This window comes from Hoplias malabaricus, chromosome 5 (genome assembly GCF_029633855.1).
Source record: "Hoplias malabaricus isolate fHopMal1 chromosome 5, fHopMal1.hap1, whole genome shotgun sequence".
NCBI lineage: Eukaryota > Metazoa > Chordata > Actinopteri > Characiformes > Erythrinidae > Hoplias > Hoplias malabaricus.
The window spans coordinates 34732126-34750716 of record NC_089804.1 but is presented as its reverse complement, the minus strand read 5'-3'; the positions used below and the strand labels follow the sequence as shown (position 1 = coordinate 34750716).

Genomic DNA, 18591 nt, shown 5'->3' with positions numbered 1-18591 from the left:
CTAATTAAGTTATAAGAACTCTAAATAATATTGAGCATGAGACATTAGGGGCTCCGTAGTATGTTCATGTTTTGTGGAATAAATCTTAGATTGAATTAATGGCTGCTGATTAAAATGTATAACTAATTTGGCTTGTCAAAGCCAAATTAATGTTCTTCGAAATCTTATTATTAATTTGGCTTGTCAAAGCCAAATTAGTGTTCTTCGAAATCTTATTATGTTGCGCCTGCTGCTTTAAGTAGCAATGCGCAATATATTGTTATCCGATTTGTTTTTTTATGTTGCGCCTGCTGCTTTAAGCAGCAGCACGCAATATATTGTTATCCGATTTGGTTTTTTTATTATTATTGCGCGTTTCTATGTCCGCTTAACTAGTCCCGCAGTTTTCGAGCTATCGACTCCGTTCCACCTGGAAATCGTGCGTCCTATAGCGACAATGTGGGCTTGTATACAGCTTTCCAATACCCACACTCGTTCGTCCACTACACTCGATTTTGGCTCCGTTTTTCCCCAGTCATTTCTACGGAATAAATTTTCAAAGCGCTCTAACTCTGTAATTTTTCAAGCTACGGACACAGGCTTTCAGACGGTCTGACCTGGGCATACCGGGTCCCATCACTTCCGTTTTCGGACCTCTTGCACTCATCCTTCTCTTTCTATCCCTCTTTCAAAATCCCATTTCATTCATTTTAAATGTGAGGCTCTTATAGAGTGGGGTGATGTCATACACTGTAGGTTCTCTGACTGAAAACCGTTTTTTTCACTTTTCAGCCGAACAATTCACCATAACCTCCTCATACTTTCACCTAGAAACTTCAAATTTTAAATGGTAGAGAAACTTGTCCTTTCTAGCATCTGTAAATTTGAACATTATTGAAAATACAGTTTTTGAGTTATAAAATTTTGTTCGGCACTAGGGACGGTTTCGGCTCCCATAGAGTTCAATGTATTATTATAGCGGCTCAGAGTGCCGCTCAAGATCCCAGCACTGAGAGGCGAACGTGCTAACCACTAATATATGCCTCTTTACACTTATATAGCGCCTTTTTAGGCACCCAAGGACGCTCCACGGACAATCCACACTGCTTAGAACGCTCAGAACACTCAATCCACACACACACACTGGTGAGAAGTGGCAGCCAACAGCGTACTCTCGACCAGGAACGACCGTCCACCTGGAGGACTGCATCGGGCACTAGGATTTGACCCAGGATAGAGCGCCAATCCATAGCTGGGCTCACACGCATTCACTCACACATACAGACATTCATTCACATACACACTCATTCACTCACACACCAGGACATTTATTAGAGAAGCCAGTTCACCTACCCTCCATGTTTTTGGACTGTGGGAGGAAACCGGAGCCCCCGGAGGAAACCCACGCAGACACGGGGAGAACATGGAAACTCCACCCAGATGGGACTTGAACCCAAGATCCCAGCGCTGGGTGGCCAACGTGCTAACAGGTACAGGAAGCAGCCAATCAGAAGCAAGAGAGGCTCCAATCTGTATTAAAGGCAGGTCTTTTAAACTCTGGTTAAAACCCAGTGGTGCCAAATGATTCTTACTTTGTCCCTTCTGCCTACTTTTTTTCCTGCTTCTCTCACCTTCTCTACTCTTTGCGTTTTCTCTTTTAGCATTTTTCAAGGCTAAAGAGGAAAATGACTCGGGTTTTGAAATGATTCTGCAGGCTCCTCTGCAGGCGTTGGACTCCCATGGCTTTCTTAAACAGTCTTGGGCCCCTCAAGCGTGGTCCAGACAGATGTTCTATTGTAATTTTATCTCTTGTAGAAAACTATACATTAAGAAAAGCTATAGTTTAACTGTAGCATGAATTCAATGCCACACCCAGAGCATGAAGGAAACCTTAGACCTCTGACCCTCAAAATGACGACAAAGCTTCTGGACCAGCAACGACGAAGACGGCCACACATGATGAGGCTCAGGAGAGACCTGCTTGGACTGTCTCTCACAAGGCGTCAGATCAGCAATGACGGAGAACCCCACAGAGAACTTCAGAACGCCACCAGCTCCAATGGAGAGGTTGGCGCAACCTAACACACCCGCGTCTGCAGTTCTCCAGGAAGTCACGCCGGAAAGCACCGCACGTCAGCGACATACTACCAGCTATCTCCAGTCCATCTTCATGGATACCTAAGGTCACATGGTCTCATTTCTTTTATTGCTCATGAATTGCTCATTGGTTGGTGCTGAATGCTTGCTGGATTCAACAATAGCCTTTTCTAGAATTTAGGGTAATTATCACAGAGAAATTCCCTCATATATTAATCTCCCTGTTCCCTCATATATCGCGGTAATCCATTTAATTATATAAATGTATAATCAATATTCATTATTTGATATTACAATTAATAAACCAGTTGTGGGAAAAAACCAACCCTTGGTTATTTGTTTGTGTGTGCACCTTTCTTGTATAGAATTATTACTTCTAGTTCAGATTCAATTTCAGAGTCAAGAACCCACTCTGCACCCCCCCCCCCCCCTCTTCTCCAAGAATGTGAAAACAGAAAACAGAATCAGTTTATGACGCTTTTAAGCCGAAGGAGATCAAACAAGGTGTTAGAGACCCGGATTAAAAAGAACCCCTGTTTATGGCCCTCGGCGCCTAGATGGCGCACTGGTTATCTCTTGCAAAAATCAACAGATGGCCCCAGAATTGACCTTGAACTGAACTCCTGCAACCCTGATCCAAACCAAACAAATAGCATGGACCAACAGCGTCCCCAAGTGGACGTTTGCGAAATCACGTTTCGCCCTGCCGCCTTCTTAATGCATAACGAACACATCCGGTGTTTATGAACATGTTTTATGTAAATATGTATTAATATCACCCTCTGTTATTCTCAAGTGAATGTCTACTAACTAATGAAGTGATGTGTATTACTGTTTCAATCATGAAGGAAAATTTCTGTCTCTGATTTACGAATTAGGGATTTTTTCATGCGCGCGGCGCCTCCGGCCGCGCCTGTCTTTGTGGACGACGTCGCTGCAGATTCCTCTGCCTCCGTGGACGTCGTCACAGATTCCTCTGCCTCCGTGGACGACGCCGCAGATTCCTCTGCCTCCGTGAACGTCGTCGCAGCTTCTTCTGCCTCCGTGAACGACGTCACAGCTTCTTCTGCCTCCGTGGATGTCGTCACAGATCCTTCTGCCTCCGTGGACGACGTCGCAGCTTCCTCTGCCTCCGTGGACGTTGTCGCACATCCTTCTGCCTCCGTGGACGTTGTCGCAGTTCCGCCTGCCTCTGTGGACGTCACTGCAGGTTCCCCTGTCTCCGTGGACGTCACTGCAGGTTCCCCTGTCTCCGTGGACGTCACTGCAGGTTCCCCTGTCTCCGTGGACGTCACTGCAGGTTCCCCTGTCTCCGTGGACGTCGCCGCAGGTCCTCCTGTCTCCGTGGACATCGCCGCAGGTCCTCCTGTCTCCGAGGGCGTCGCCGCAGGACCTCCTGTCTCCATGAGTGTGGCTCCCTCAGCCACTCCTACTCCTGTGACTTTGGCTTCGGCCGTTTCTGCCCCTGAGATTGTGGCTACGGCCGTTTCTGCTCCTGAGACTGTGGCTACGGCCGTTTCTGCTCCTGAGACTGTGGCTACGGCCGTTTCTGCCCCGAGACTGGGGCTACGGCCGCTCCCGGACTTCGGGGCTGATCCCCAGAACTGTGCCCAGGCTGGTCCCTCAGACATTTCCACGGACATTTGCCAGCCCTGGGCACCCTCCTGTTGTTTTTGTTCAAGTATCTGTCCCTGTTCTGGTTCCTGTCTCTGTCCTTGTCCCTGTGCCTTTGTCTGCCTTTCTTTCAGTTCCGGTCCCTGTCACCGTCTTAATGTCTGTCCCTGTGAAAGTCCTGGTCCCAGTTCCCTTGCCTCAAGTCCAGCCTATGTTCCAGTCCAGTGTCTGTCCCTCTATTTCTAGAATAGTCCAGTCCCCTGTTAGTCCTGTCCGGTCTCATGTTCAGTCACAGTTTAAACCCTCTGTCCAGACCCATGTCCAGTTCCCAGTCCCGTCACGTGTATCTGCTCCTTTCCAGTCTCAGTTTCCGTTTAGTGTTCAATCAAATGTCCAGTCTATCTTTCAGTCCCCTGTCTCTACTCCTGTCTTCTCTCGTTCCCCATCTGTTCTTTCTAGTTCTGTCCGATGTCCGTTTAAGTCCAGTCTCTTACCTCCATTTCCATTTCCTGTCCTATCATAAGTCTTCTTGGTTTGTTTTCTGTTTTTGTTCTTCTGGCCCCCTCCTGCGCCAGCTCCTGGAGAGTCTAACTTTTTCGCGCTCCGGGAGTTGCGCGTCTTGGGGGGGGGCGTCTGTCACATCCTGGCACTTTCTTGTTTATTTTCTCCTTCTATGTGGCTCTTTCTGTCTATCATTGTTCCTATCTCCGCCCTCGTTTCTCTCTAGCTCCACCTTTGTCCCGTCTCTGTTCCGCCTTCTTTACCTTCGTTATCTGTGTCAGGTGTTTTGTGTTAAGTTCCTTTATTTAAGCCCTCTTCCCTCACTTCCTGTTATCAGTCATTTTGTTGTTGTTAGGTTTTGTTGTTGTATTTGTTTTCATTGTCGTTTGTTGTGTTTTCATCCTCGCTCTTACCCGTCTCTCTTGCCTGTTTCCTGCCCGAGTCCTCTAGTGTTGTTTCCTTCTCTTTCCTATGTTTATAAGTCATGTTATTTCGTGTTTAACTTCAAGTTCGTTTGTTTTGTTATCTCTTTATTAAAACTGTCTGTGTTATAGCGAGTGTGTCCGCCTCCCGTAAATCTACTCCTCACGTCCCACGCGTGACAAGCTGTCTTTCACATTATTGATTAGTGATTCATTTGTTGATGAAAAGTGCATAACATTTTGTCATAGTTCTCGTTTTCAAATGATTATCTTTATTTAATTTTTGTTGTGAAAAATAAATCATCAACAAATATTCGTCATACGTTCTGTTAATGAAATTTACATTGTTCCAGAATTTTGGATATAACTACAAAAAAAACACAGGTCCACTGCTCCCCTACAATGATCTCTGGTGGATTCTTGGCATGAGTTCCATAACTACAGAGATTATATAAGCTGTATGTTTATCAGGAGTCTTAAAAGTGCATAATCTATGAAAATATCAAACCATTTTACTATGATTTCTCCACAGCAGGAACAAGACATAGACATCTACAGCTTTCACATAAACGCCACAGTGACCAGCCGCTATGCCATCACCGTCATCACCAGCCGCATGGCCAACCGTCTCAATGAGTCCAAAGAAGTCCATTTTCAGGTTCAGATTCCCAAACATGCCTTCATCAGCAGATTCGGGATGTGAGTAAACATGCCTCATTTCAGCAATGTTCTTATTCAGATTTAAACCGTCATACCTGACAATTCAGTGTTGATGAAACAATGCATTTCCAGGACCATGGAGGGGAAGATGTATGATGGAGTTGTGAAGGAGAAAGAAGAGGCTCAGCAGCAGTATAGTGAGGCCGTGTCTCGAGGAGAAAGTGCCGGAATCGTCAGGTAAACATTTTACAAAATATTCAGCAGCACACACGATGTGTATACCTTCTGTAGAAAAGATGCTCTGGACCAGCTGCACATGAGCCTAATATAATACCAAGCATGGTTAAGAAGGGTATGAAGGCTGCAGGTGGAAGCTGAAATTTCGCATAGTGGGAACAAACCCTTGATTAATGCCTTTTAGTTCAGAGGAAATGTTAGATGAGCAGATGTTTTCACTCTCTCCAGGCAATGCACAACACCACGGTCCTTCAGTTACTGATGGATTTATTCTTCTCCTTAAAGATTTGCTGACATCAAGTCCACCATCGAACTGTTTAAATGCATATAATACAAAACACACATTGAAATCACATAAACACATATACATACACAGTGCAGGAGCAAATATACACACCCAAACAGCTAAATAAATATACCTCGATGGCTGCATACAACCAATAGGGAATGAGTCCACTTGAACATGAACTGCAAGAACAAATGTGTATGTAACATCAGCTTTTAAAATCTTCCACAAACTTTAAGCAGAGTATAAATGCTCTTGATGCACATCTTGGCAGGAAAAAATTGCAACACCAGAATATGTCAGTGCACTACAAAAAGTAATTCCTACTGTGTGTTAACTCAAACACATCAACACAATCTACAAACAAAAACACACAAAACTCCAACCATAATCATACTTATTATTAATGGCAGTTAAAGATGGATTACTGGATTATAACATGCCTGATGATTAATACAGCTCAGTTATCTGCTATTCTGTGTTGTCCTTTTGTCCTTTTTCTCCAGTTCAGTGGGACGGAGGAGTTTAAAACCTCGGTGACTGTGGCTGCTTCCAGTAAAGTGACTTTTGAACTCACCTACGAGGAGCTGCTAAATCGACAACTTGGGAAATATCAGCTGCTAATCAACACTCAGCCGATGCAGATGGTGACAGATTTTAAGGTGAAGTCCACATTCATCAGCTCCGTCTGTCCGGGCTCTTGTCATGTCAGATTTGAGGACAAATTTTCTGCAGTGTGAATGGCCTCATGGACTTGGATTCCAATAGGATTTGAACCACATTTGAACGTGGTTGTAGATCTGATTCAAATTTAATCAGGTGCGGAGTTTCCTGCCTTCAGCATCTTCATATTTCTCTGTTACTATGACAACCCGCATGATTACTATCACAACCAATACCTGCATCTTTACTATGGCAACTAATGCCTGAATCATTACTATAACAATCAATATGACTACAGTCTATACACTAATATCAGATTTAGTCACTTGCAACATGCAATGTGGACACTAGGTTCTAAAAATCCGATTGCATAAGCAGATCTGATTTGCTCCACCGTGTGCTCCACAGTACAGAACTCTGCATTGTTGTTCTTTGTTACAGATCTGAAGGTGTTTCTGATTGTTGTTTATACGCCTCTGTCAGATTGATGTGTACATCCATGAGAGTCCAGGTATTTCCTTCCTGGCAGTGAATGGAGAACTGAACACTAAAGAACTGGCCAATGCTGTGACAACTACACGATCTGATAAAGAGGTGAGGACTAATGACGCTGTGCTTTGCGAATCTCAAGTTTTATATATCATTGTCCTTCCCTTCTCTTGGACTGAGTTTTGTGATGACTGTGAAACTACAGGTGTGGGTGAACTTCTACCCGACTTGGGAGCAGCAGACGAACTGCAATGTTTGTGGACCTACAGGACTGAAAGGAGATTTGATTATAAACTACGATGTGGAGAGACAAAACCCCAGTGGAGCTCTTCAGGTATTTGTCAGGGTCCATGTCATACATCTTTATGTATTAACGTCTCATAAACACAGCTGTAAAAGAAGCACTGACTTGATGAGCTGAGAATAAGAGGTAAGGCTGGTGTAACACTCCTGTCTATCCCTCTCTCTCTGGTCAGGAATCAGAAGGTTATTTCGTTCACTACTTTGCACCCACAGACGTTCAGCGCATCCCGAAAAATGTGGTGTTTGTAATCGACCGAAGTGGCTCCATGTGTGGAAGGAAGATTCAGCAGGTGAACTCCACTCTAGGGTTTACTTTTGATCTAATACCTTTATCTAGAGTCATTTCAGTGTACAGACTTGCTGATGACTTCTTTTCATTTCAGACTTGTGAAGCACTGCTGAAGATCCTGGGAGATATTTCTGAGGAAGATCACTTTGGGCTGGTCACCTTTGACAATCACATAGACGTCTGGAATCCTGAACTGCTCCCGGCCTCAGAGGGAAACCTGCAGAAGGCTAAGGTCTTTGTGAGAAAGATTACAGATGGCGGATGTGAGATTCCTCCTGTTCATGTTTTAGAATTAAACTATACAGCAGACAATATAGAATAAAGTGCTTTAAAGGAGAGAGAGTAGAGCTTTTCAGACAGTATCTAATGTTTTATCTACTATCCTGTGTCCTTCAGCCACAAACATCAACGATGCAGTGCTAAAGGGAGTGAAGATGATCAACAGACATCAAAGAGAACGATCCGCTCCCATCCTCATCCTGCTGACAGATGGTGCTCCTAATACAGGCAAAAACAGGCGCAAATACAATAAAAACAGTGAGGTCTCCATACACATCAGTATTTCATATTTTCCATCGTCTCCTTCTCTTCAGGTGAAAGTGATCCGATAAAGATTCAGGCCAATGTGAAAAAGGCCATCAGAGGGAAGTTTCCTCTGTACTGCCTGGGGTTTGGATTTAATGTTAACTTTGAATTCCTGCAGAAGATGGCTCTGGAAAACAGTGGACGTGCTGTTCGGATCTATGAGGATTTGGATGCTGATCTACAGATGCAGGTAGTGAAGGATGTTACGGTTGTTTCTGTTTAAATCCACTTCATTACTGCGACTGTTCAGAGTTTCAGCACCGTCTTCATGCTCTGTAGGGTTTCTATGAGGAAGTGGCCACTCCACTGTTAACTGATCTTCAGCTGAACTACACTGGAGCAGGAAATCTCACCCAGACCACTTTCAGACACTACTACAACGGCTCAGAGATTGTAGTGGCCGGACAAATAACAGACAACAGCCTTGACTCTTTCCAAACAACGGTCATCGCCATCTCGGTAAGAGCATCTCTGTTGTTAAAGTGCAAAGCTGTGCTCTACAGTCTCTAATCCACTGTATTTCTCTGAATTACAAAATCATTAAGCATTCAAAATAAGAATAATGCTACAAGCAAATGCTAACACTCATGCACACTGAAATGACATTACATTTAATGGAGCAATCTGTAATATATTTACTGTACTTGTTCATAAAATGTCCAGGGCGTGTGGTCATGGATTAAGGCTAGATTGAAGCATTAGCATCCCCTAGAGCAGGGCTGAAGGAGTATATTCTCTTTGAGAAGTGCCCATTCCAGAGCGGAGCTCTACTGGAATTTCTGCCTCAGGTCCCGCCCTCTGTCGAATCACATTACAGTCTAAACCCACTGAGTTGCCAGGTCTACAAACATATGGTAATTTCCACCGCATGGGTCCGGCTCTACACACCTCGACGCGCTTAAAGCTTGTTGTTTTTCCTCTGGCAGGACTCCCCCGCAAAATGGAGATGTAGAAAACCTGTCTCTGTCAGGAATCGCTGGCTTTGGAAACCACATTAACGACGGTGATAAAGTTAGGCGCTGTTTGCTCACGTTTTTGGACTAAACACGGCTCATCGCCCCAGTTCTCAGAGATCAGATTCGGCTTTCACTGGAAATTTTCATCCCAAGAAGCATTTAAACCTATTCAAAACACATTGAGGTAAAGTTACAATCTGCCATTGTGAGTGAGATAAAAATAAATGAGAAAAATGCTGTAATTTAAGAGATTTTACAAGCAGCGTGTTTGTGTTGGATTTGAATGAGCTCTGCATTTCATGGTGATTGACATGGCTCTGGCCAATCAGCGCTCAGCAGGGTTTACATGTATGGAGTCAAATTAGGGTCAAAAAGATTTTGAGTTTGTAGAACAATACTCACAAATGTAACGGACTTTGTAACTTCATTTGAGCAACTACACACACGTAAAACTAAAATCCACAAATGTATTGGAATGCACAAATTTAAACAACAATAATTATAAATTAAAATCACAAATGTGTAAAAAAAAAGATTTGCATTTGTAAATCAGATGTCGTGAATATGTGAATCAGTACCTTCTCAAACAGCTTAAAATGTGGAAGAGCGAACCTTTTAAAGGTTCCGAATGTGACAGTGGGAGTTTTTGAATGAGGTGGAAAAATTCACACATTCGTCTTCTCTGCTGCTTTGCGAATCTCTTTTTGCAGTTGCAGATTTAAGACCCTGTTTTGACAGCCAATTGATGGACCAATAGGAAAGCTTTAGCAGGACCAATCAGATCGCGAGGTTTGTTTAACCAATCAGAACACTGATTTGTTGCTGTCAACCATAGTGCTTTTCCACCAAAAGAACTCTGGTTCTTGAACTGGTTCTGTTCCTGATTCTTGGAACCTTGGATCTTTACAGTGAACCGCAGCATTTCTACGCATTTAGAAGGGGACCAGGAATACGTCATGAGCAGGGGGCGCTGTGGCCAAGTTCAGAGCTGTCCTGCTGACCATGTAAACAGCGGAGAAACTTAACCAAGAGCTCAGAGCTTCAAATACATCGTTATCGCCCAGTGGAGCTTGATGGGGTCATTTACAACGTTTCATATAAATAAATAATAGGAAAAAAAACAGGAACATGCCCCATTTTTATGTGTCTCTGGTGCAGTTAGGCACAATGCCATGCGCGTTGGTCTTGGTTATGTTTCTCCGCTGTCCGTTGAAACACAGTGGTTCACTGGAAAGAACCGGAGTTCATTTTGTGGAAAAGCGCTATAGATGACAGCAACAAATCAGTGTTCTGATTGGTTAAACAAACCTCGCGATCTGATTGGTCCAGCTAAAGCTATCCTATTGGTCCATCAATTGGCCGTCAAAACAGGGTCTTTCAACTGCAAAAAGAGATTCGCACAGCAGCAGAGAAGGTGAATGTGTGAATTTTTCCACCTCATTCAATAACTCCCACTGTCACATTTGGAACCTTCAAAAGCTCTGCTCTTGCACATTTTAAGCTGTTTGAGAAGGTACTGATTCACACATTCACGACATTTGATTTACAAATGCAAATCTTTTTTTACACATTTGTGATTTTAATTTATAATTATTGTTGTTGTTGTTTTAAATTTGTGCATTCCAATACATTTGTGGATTTTAGTTTTACGTGTATGTAGTTGCTCAAACGCAGTTGCAAAGTCCGTTACATTTGTGAGTATTGTTTTACAAGCTCAAAATCTTTTTGACCCTTTTTTGACTCCATAGATGTCATCATTTAGTATCTACTTTGCACGGTTAAAACCCGGAGCAAGCTGTGACTGAGAACTTAACCGGTTCCAGAGACCAGGTACCAGATTTGGCCAGTGAAAAAGCAAAACAACCGTACCGAATCGAGTAGAGTCATGTAGGTTCCATGCAGTAGAAAAGCCGCAAAAGTGTCTTACAGCCATGACATGACCAAGTGATCAGAGTTAATGTGATATTTTACCTTACCCAAAAAGCCCCGACTTGGTCATGTGTTTTAAATGGATAAAATGGGAAATAAGAAGATGAGTTTTGTTTATAAAACTAGCTTTAGCTTAGCATAGCTGTTTAATGTGGGTTTTCAATAAGAAGCTTGAAAATAACAAAAATTAGACTCTTTAACGGAGCTATTTAAGGTGAAACTAAATGCTTGAATATAAAAATTATGATTTTATCTGCCTCATAAAATGACATTTATAGTTGAAGGGAACATTACATTCTTGTAAATGCACGGAAAACAGTGGCAGCTCTTTCCATATTTGCCTTTTACTTAAGTAGGTAAATGTTTAGTGACATCACATACATTTGCTTTGTGTATTTTTAAATAGATAAAGTGAAATAACGTTGCTTCCAAAAAGTTTCAAAAGCTATAGTGTTAGCTTCAGCTCTTAAGGTGGAACAGAGAATTCAAGAAGCTGTGAATAATGCGAATAAAACTCATAAACTGACACCTGTAACATGAAATGAAATGTTTGACTATGAAAATTTTGAATAAGCACAATTTTAAAGATCTGCCTCCTAAATGACATGGTGGAAGGGACAATCGACAATAACACCAGCCTTGTCTAATTGATAAGGTGGATTTGGACAGTAAAGATTTTTTGATAGATGTTAGATAGATGTTTTAGTGTAATGATGAACACTTTTCTGTGTAAATGTGTTGATTATGAAACACTTCTTCTTAGCTATTATGGTCCAAAGTTCTTAAACTTGTCTCTTGCTTGTTTGTTCAGTTCTCCTCAGACTGGCAACCTAGTTGAGCTTCACATCTGAGGAGGAGGAGTTGGAGGAGGCAGACAGCTTTCCCCACTGTTTTGAAACTGTATAAAAGTTATTTACATGCTTTAAATGCTTGGTGTCAGCATTACAGATTGCTCCTTTAAAGTAACTCATTAAAAAATGACTTTGCCAGAGGTCTATACAACATTGAGATTGGGTGGAACAGAGAAAAGTTCAAATATGTCTAAAAAAGACATCCCACGCTGTTAAAATCGTGACATGTGGCCAGAATACCATAGTCCATCTTGGGCTAAATTTGGATCATCTCAAGACAAAACATAGCCCAGTTTCATCGTGTTTTTTTGGGCTAAATCAAGACCATGACAGAATGACAGATGATTTAACCCTAAAACACCCTCTATATGACACAGCTATGCCCTGTGATGTACTGGCATGGTATTCAGCGTAAAGCAAGATTTGGTATTTTTGCTCCAGGGCTCCCCTAAATTTGCAGAGTCAGCTGAGGGAGAGGGGTAAGAGGGTTCTTACCTCCAATATTACATAGTGCAGTCTCTGCAGTGCTGCTCCTCGATTAGCAATGACAGAAGCTATATTCTTGCTCTTACAGCTCAGTGGAGAATCAAAATAATTTTGAAGCTGTAAGTTTAAGGTAGAAATACTACCTAGTGTTCCTTTAAACCCAGACTTCCTGATATAGGCATGATGCCCCCTGCAGAATCACAAAGTAACTTCAGTGATCTATTCTTCTCTCCTCTGTAGAGAAACAGTAGCGTAATCTACCAGGATTTTGTTTTCACTAAAGACTTGGCAGGTGTTTCGCCACAACATGAGAACTTCTTTGAGAGAATCTGGGCTTATCTCACAATCAAACAGCTACTGGAGAAAGAGTGAGTGGGCTTCTGTACTGAGTTTCGATATTCAGTGTACATCCAAATCTATGGCCAAAGATCTCAACGCCAAGTATATGCCAGAGGGGCATGAAGCCCCCTGGTTTATCTGCATTGTTTGGAGAGATGGAGTTGCAGAAAGAATGTGAATAAGCAAGTTAATGGATGTGTATGTACCTGTAAAACACACTGAGCATTATCAGTCCTGTCTTTAAGGGTGGCTCTGAGTGGACAGGAGAAAGAGAAAGTCAGGGGAGAAGCTCTGGATCTCGCTCTCAAATATAAATTTGTGACACCACTGACCTCTATGGTGGTCACCAAGCCCCAAGAAGAGGAGACACAGGTCGTAAACAAACCCATAGAGGGAGAAAAACCAGAATACAGACCGCGTTCAGGTAAGTGTCTAAACGGAAACCTCCTGACACAGGCATTTATCGGTTGTGAAGCAGCTGCACATGAGCTTAATCTTGTACTCCTCTGTGCCAAATGTATAGGGGTGTATTGGCTCATGTGCAGCTGTTATAGAGAGTGTGTAGTGCTTTTCTGTGGAATAGAAATGAAACCAAATCTACAGTGGTTTCTCAGTTAAAGGATTAATCATTAACAATGTCTAAAAACATATGGATATTCAGTGTGTAATAATCATGTTTCCTCTCCATCAGCTCTAATCTGTCACGCCCTGGCCCTGTCCTGTCTGTTTTCCCCACCATGTACTCATTCAGCACATGGCTCTGTTTGTTGTTGTTCTTGTCTCCGTCCTAGTCCCGCCTTAGCTCTGCCCTCTCATCAGTGTCTCCTTTGTAGTCCTGCCCTCTCGTTATCAGTCCCAGGTGTTGCTTGTCAGTGTTTTGTATATATATACCCCTTTGTTTGCTGTGCTCCCATGTCAGTTCTTGTGCTTCGTATCTTATTTTGAGATGTCTGTTTGTATCTCTCATCTCTAGTCTACTAGTACTTCCCTTTCTCTGTCTAGTCTGTTAGTCCTTCCCTCTCTATCTAATCTGTTTATATTTCCCTCTGTCTCTAGTCTATTGTTAATTCTTTATCTAGGTCTCTCTATGTAAGTATCTCTGTCTAGGTCTCCCTATATCTCAGTATCCCTTTCTAGTTCTCTCTGTCTTTGTGTCAGGATCTCTGTTAAAGTATCTATCTCTGTTAAGTGTTTCAGTTCTTTATCTTTGTTCTAAATAAAGCTTTCTTGTTATAGGGTTTGGACCCGCCAAAATACATCCTGTGTACGATGATCTATTGCGCGCTGACGAATATTTTCCTGACTCAGTAGATTACTATGACAGCTTTTCTCCTAACTCAAGTTAGTACATTTTCCTAAATAAATTTGTTACAAATAAACAAATAACAGATTTTAATGTACAGACATTTGCTTGTCAGTAGTGTTGTGAGATTTAAAGAATAATGTAAATGTCTAGAAGCAAATATGATTCTTCATTTGTCGAACTACAGATGCCCACCAGTTGTTCTGCATACTTTGTTAGCCCTCTTTGACAGAGCAAGTATATACAGTGGGGCAAAAAATATTTAGTCAGCCACAGATTGCAAGTTCTCCTACTTAGAAAGACGAGGGAGGTCTACAATTCATCATAGCTACACTTCAACTATGAGAGACAACATGAGAAATAAAATCCAGGAAATCACATTGTAGGATTTTTAAAGAATTTATTTGTAAATTATGGTGGAAAATAAGTATTTGGTCAATAACAAAAGTTCAATACTTTGTAATATAACCTTTGCTGGCAATGACAGAGGTCAAACGTTTCCTGTAAGTCTTCAACAGGTTTGCACACACTATCTGTTATTTTGGCCCATTACTCCATGCTGATCTCCTCTAGAGTGATGTTTCGGGGCTGTCACTGGGCAACACGGACTTCAACTCCCTCCACAAATTTTCTATGGCGTTGAGGGCTGGAGACTGGCCAGGCCACTCCAAGACCTTAATGCTTTTTACGGAGCCACTCCTTCATTGCCCAGGCGGTGTGTTTGGGATCATTGTCATGCTGGTAGACCCAGCCACGTTCCATCTTCAATACTTTCCCTGATGGAAGGAGGTTTTGGCTTAAAATCTCAAGATACATGACCCAGTTCATTCTTCCCTTAACATGGATCAGTTGTCCTGTCCCCTTTGCAGAAAAACAGCCCCAAAGCATGATGTTTCCACCCCCATGCTTCACAGTAGGTATGGTGTTCTTGGGATGCAACTCAGCAATTATGGAAACAAATCTGTCTCAGACTTTGAAATATTACCACCCTTTTGAACCAATTGAACCAACATCCAACCACGACCGAATTTTGCTTGTTTCACCTTAAATGGTGCAGTAGTTCCATTCTGTCGCCGCTAGATGGCGAAATACGAACACAATTTCCATACCGTGGAAAAACTACACGTTTAGCTTCCTTCCGTGGATATTCTCTAATTTCAAAGTGTCTCAAAAATCTAAAAGCCTCACTAGAGACACAATATATCAGACTATTGATATCCTGAAGATGACAATTTTACTGTGGAATTTTTTTTGTAATGGCCCTGTGAACATAGCATTCAGTGTTTAAGCAAACACAACTGGAAACTTCAAAATATATTGTTTAAATTTTTTTAAAGCTTATTTTTTTTTCTGAATTTATTAACCTTGAATAATAACAGTGAAAACGTGTTCTTTAAAATTCACAAGTTCAATTCAAGAGCAATTATATCCAGATGCATAATTGTGAAGCAAAATATTCAGAGGTATAAATCTGAAGACTTAAATTCAAAAGCAACAAAATTCAGATGCATAATTTCAGTGCTACAAACTCAAAGGTGGTAATATTTCAATGTCTGATGAGACTGATTTGCTTCCATTAGCATTCTTCTTCCTCCAAACATGACGAGTTCTGTTTGGTTCTGTTCTGTTCAGGTTTCATCTGACCACATGATTTTCTCCCAGTCCTCTTCTGTATCATCCATATGCTCTCTAGCAAACTTCAGATGGGCTGGGACATGTACTGGCTTAAGCAGGGGGACACACCTGGCACTGCAGAATTTGAGTCCCTCTCAGTGTAGTGTGTTACTGATGGTAGCCTTTGTTACTTAGGTCCCAGCTCTCTGCAGGTTATTCATCAGGTCCCTCCGTGTAGTTCTGGGATTTTTGCTCACCGTTCTCATGATCATTTTGACCCCACAGGATGAGATTTTGCATGGGGCTCCAAATCGAGGGAGATTATGAATGGTCTTTTATGTCTTCCATTTTCTTACAATTGCTACCACAGTTGATTTACTCACACCAACCTGCTTGCCAATTGTAGATTCACTCTTCCCAGCCTGGTGCAGGTCTACAATTTTCTTCCTGGTGTCCTTCAACATCTTTGTTCTTGGCCATCTGTTTGAGGCTGTGGACAGGTTTTCTTTTATACAGATAATGAGGTCAAACTGGTGCCATTAATACAGGTAACGAGTGGAGCACAAACAAGCTTCTTAAAGAAGTTGTTACGGGTTTGTGAGAGCCAGAAATCTTGCTTGTTTGTGGGTGACCAAATACTTATTTTCCACCATAATTTACAAATAAATTCTTTAAACATCCTACAATGTAATTTCCTGGATATTTAACCCAGCTTAGTGTTTGCTCTGTACTTTCAGTGATTTTTGTTAAAGGAAGTAAAAATACTTTTTTGATTGTGCTCTTTCCTCAGAAGCAAGTCGGCTATCGGAAAATGTGCCCAGATTCCGAATACTAACAGGAGAATTACATGGATGGGTTACATGGATGGGTGTTTATTCTTCTATGTTTCTTATCATCTTCTCTATCTAATTTGTCTTATCCAGACAGATAGTGTTTAAAACTGCATTGTCTAAAAGATTTTTCAATCATCAGATTAAAGGGACACTAGGTTTTATTTTTAAATAAACATTTTTTTAGCTTCAATGTCATTGTTATGCTCCGTTTGACTGTAATGACAGTTGCTCCAGAGTGAGAAAAGCTTTTCTCTGGAGTATAAATGTACTCAAATACACAGTGGTTTCTCAGTTAGTGTTAATCCATTTTTAAAGATGTCTAAAATCCTATGGACTTTCAGTGTGTAATAAACATGTTTTCTCTGCATCAGCTCCAAGAATTTCATCAATCCTCCGCAGTCCTGTACCTCAACTTCCCTCGTTTGTTTTTTTTTTTCTTAAATTTGAGATTTTAGTGTACAGACATCTGCTCGTCAATAAAATTGAGATATGAAAAAAATATATGATTAAACTGGAATAAAAATATTACAAGATCGGCTAATAAATTACATCTTATTAGAAAAAAATTCCTTAAACACCAAACATAGACAGCAGCAGTTTAGCAACATTTGGAATCCCATTTTGAATTCACTAGCATTACTAGTGTACGGATGCTTTACTAGGCGAAATAACAATTTGAGATATCTTTAATTACATTTTGGCTAGTGTAAATGATGTCAAATTTACCATTAAGTTCAATGGAAACTCCAATACAAAATATCTGAAATTAATTACTGACTGTCTTAAACTTTCATTTCAGATATCTAAAATAATTACTAGGCAAAAAGTAAATTAGTGATATCATGCCTTTTGTTCAGATTCATTGTCATAATTCCTATTAAAAGTATCTTAACTCCCTTATTGAAGATATCTTAAATATATTTTAAGGTATCAGAAAGTAAATAGGGCTATTTTAGCTTTAAATCATTTTATCATGAAATCAAGACTTCAATTTACACGTGAAGGTTCAATTGTCAGAAATGTAAATTTCACTAGTGACAACTGAAACCTTACTAGTTATATTTAAATTATATCTTTGCATGTTAACACGAAATTATACTTTGTATTAACACAGAGAATCCAACATGTTCTGAGCCCAATAGCCTTCTGTAGGAAAAAGATATCTAAAAAATGTCCAAATTCAACCATATTTCGCCCGTCAGCTGATGTCAGGGAAATCAGTTTTCAACTGACCTGTGCCCACTGGGTATGAACATTTCTCATTAATGGAGCATCGGCTGGTGTTATGATTAGTTTTGATGTATGTGGGGAAAGGTACAAGGGTAAACGCAACCTGCAACTTATATTTGTGAGCGAATTTACAGAAAACTAAGCAAAAATCTATTCATACGTGTGTGTGTATATTTGAACTTCAAATGCTTGTTGATTACATGAATAAACTATATTACACGGTACCTTACCTTGTTTGTTATTCACTGTATTATGCATGTAGGAAAGTTGTTTCCCTTTAAGCTTGGCAGCACAGTGACGCAGCAGGTAGTGTCCCAGTCACACAGCTCCTTATGGGCCATATTGTCATTCATTCATTCATTCATTATCTGTAACCACTTATCCTATTCAGGGTCACGGTGGGTCCAGAGCCTACCTGGAATCATTGGGCGCAAGGTGGGAATGCACCCTGGAGGGGCGCCAGTCCACACACACACACACACACACCTACGGACACTTTGTAGTCGCCAATCCACCTACCAACATGTGTTTTTGGACCGTGGGAAGAGACCGGAACACCTACGGACACGGGGAGAACACACCAACTCCTCCCAGATCCGGAGCGGGAATCGAACCCACAACCTCCAGGTCCCTGGAGCTGTGTAACTGCGACACTACCTGCTGCACCACCGTGCCGCCACCATATTGTAATTGGAAAAGGAAATACCATTATTATTTGTTAAGGTATACTTGTAGCGCTTAGACTTTCTTTCTTTTTGCTGGAGTGTCACTTTAAAGTTTTTACCATCCTTTCTTTGTACAAAGACCACAGGCTTATGGCACTGTGACAAAAGTTTGGATTTTGCGAGTTTCCCAATGTCACAATTCAGTATGCTTTCGTTTTTGCTTTGATTTTCACTTTCAACATTGTTTTAATGTAATTATG

At 41.4% G+C, this 18591-nt stretch overlaps 1 protein-coding gene across 1 annotated transcript; it reads left to right on the top strand.

The window, feature by feature from the left end:
• Positions 1-1402: 1402 nt before the first annotated feature.
• Positions 1403-17840, top strand: LOC136697305 (inter-alpha-trypsin inhibitor heavy chain H4-like). The gene is made up of 16 exons (XM_066672338.1): positions 1403-1469; positions 1641-1775; positions 2047-2162; positions 5146-5312; positions 5406-5510; positions 6303-6332; positions 6428-6458; positions 6943-7053; positions 7154-7282; positions 7425-7541; positions 7635-7803; positions 7937-8315; positions 8405-8584; positions 12932-13110; positions 13923-14027; positions 16394-17840. The coding sequence occupies exons 1-12, from the start codon at positions 1403-1405 to the stop codon at positions 8149-8151; spliced, it is 1392 nt and encodes a 463-aa protein (XP_066528435.1). The 3' UTR covers positions 8152-8315; positions 8405-8584; positions 12932-13110; positions 13923-14027; positions 16394-17840.
• The last annotated feature ends 751 nt before the right edge of the window (positions 17841-18591 follow it).

Coding starts and splice junctions, on each gene's coding strand:
- LOC136697305 (XM_066672338.1), top strand. CDS start 1,403: ATGGAAACTCCACCCAGATGGGACTTGAACCCAAGATCCCAGCGCTGG. Junction 2,163..5,145: donor CATCTTCATGGATACCTAAG/GTCACATGGTCT, acceptor ATTTCTCCACAG/CAGGAACAAGACATAGACAT. Junction 7,283..7,424: donor ACCCCAGTGGAGCTCTTCAG/GTATTTGTCAGG, acceptor CTCTCTGGTCAG/GAATCAGAAGGTTATTTCGT.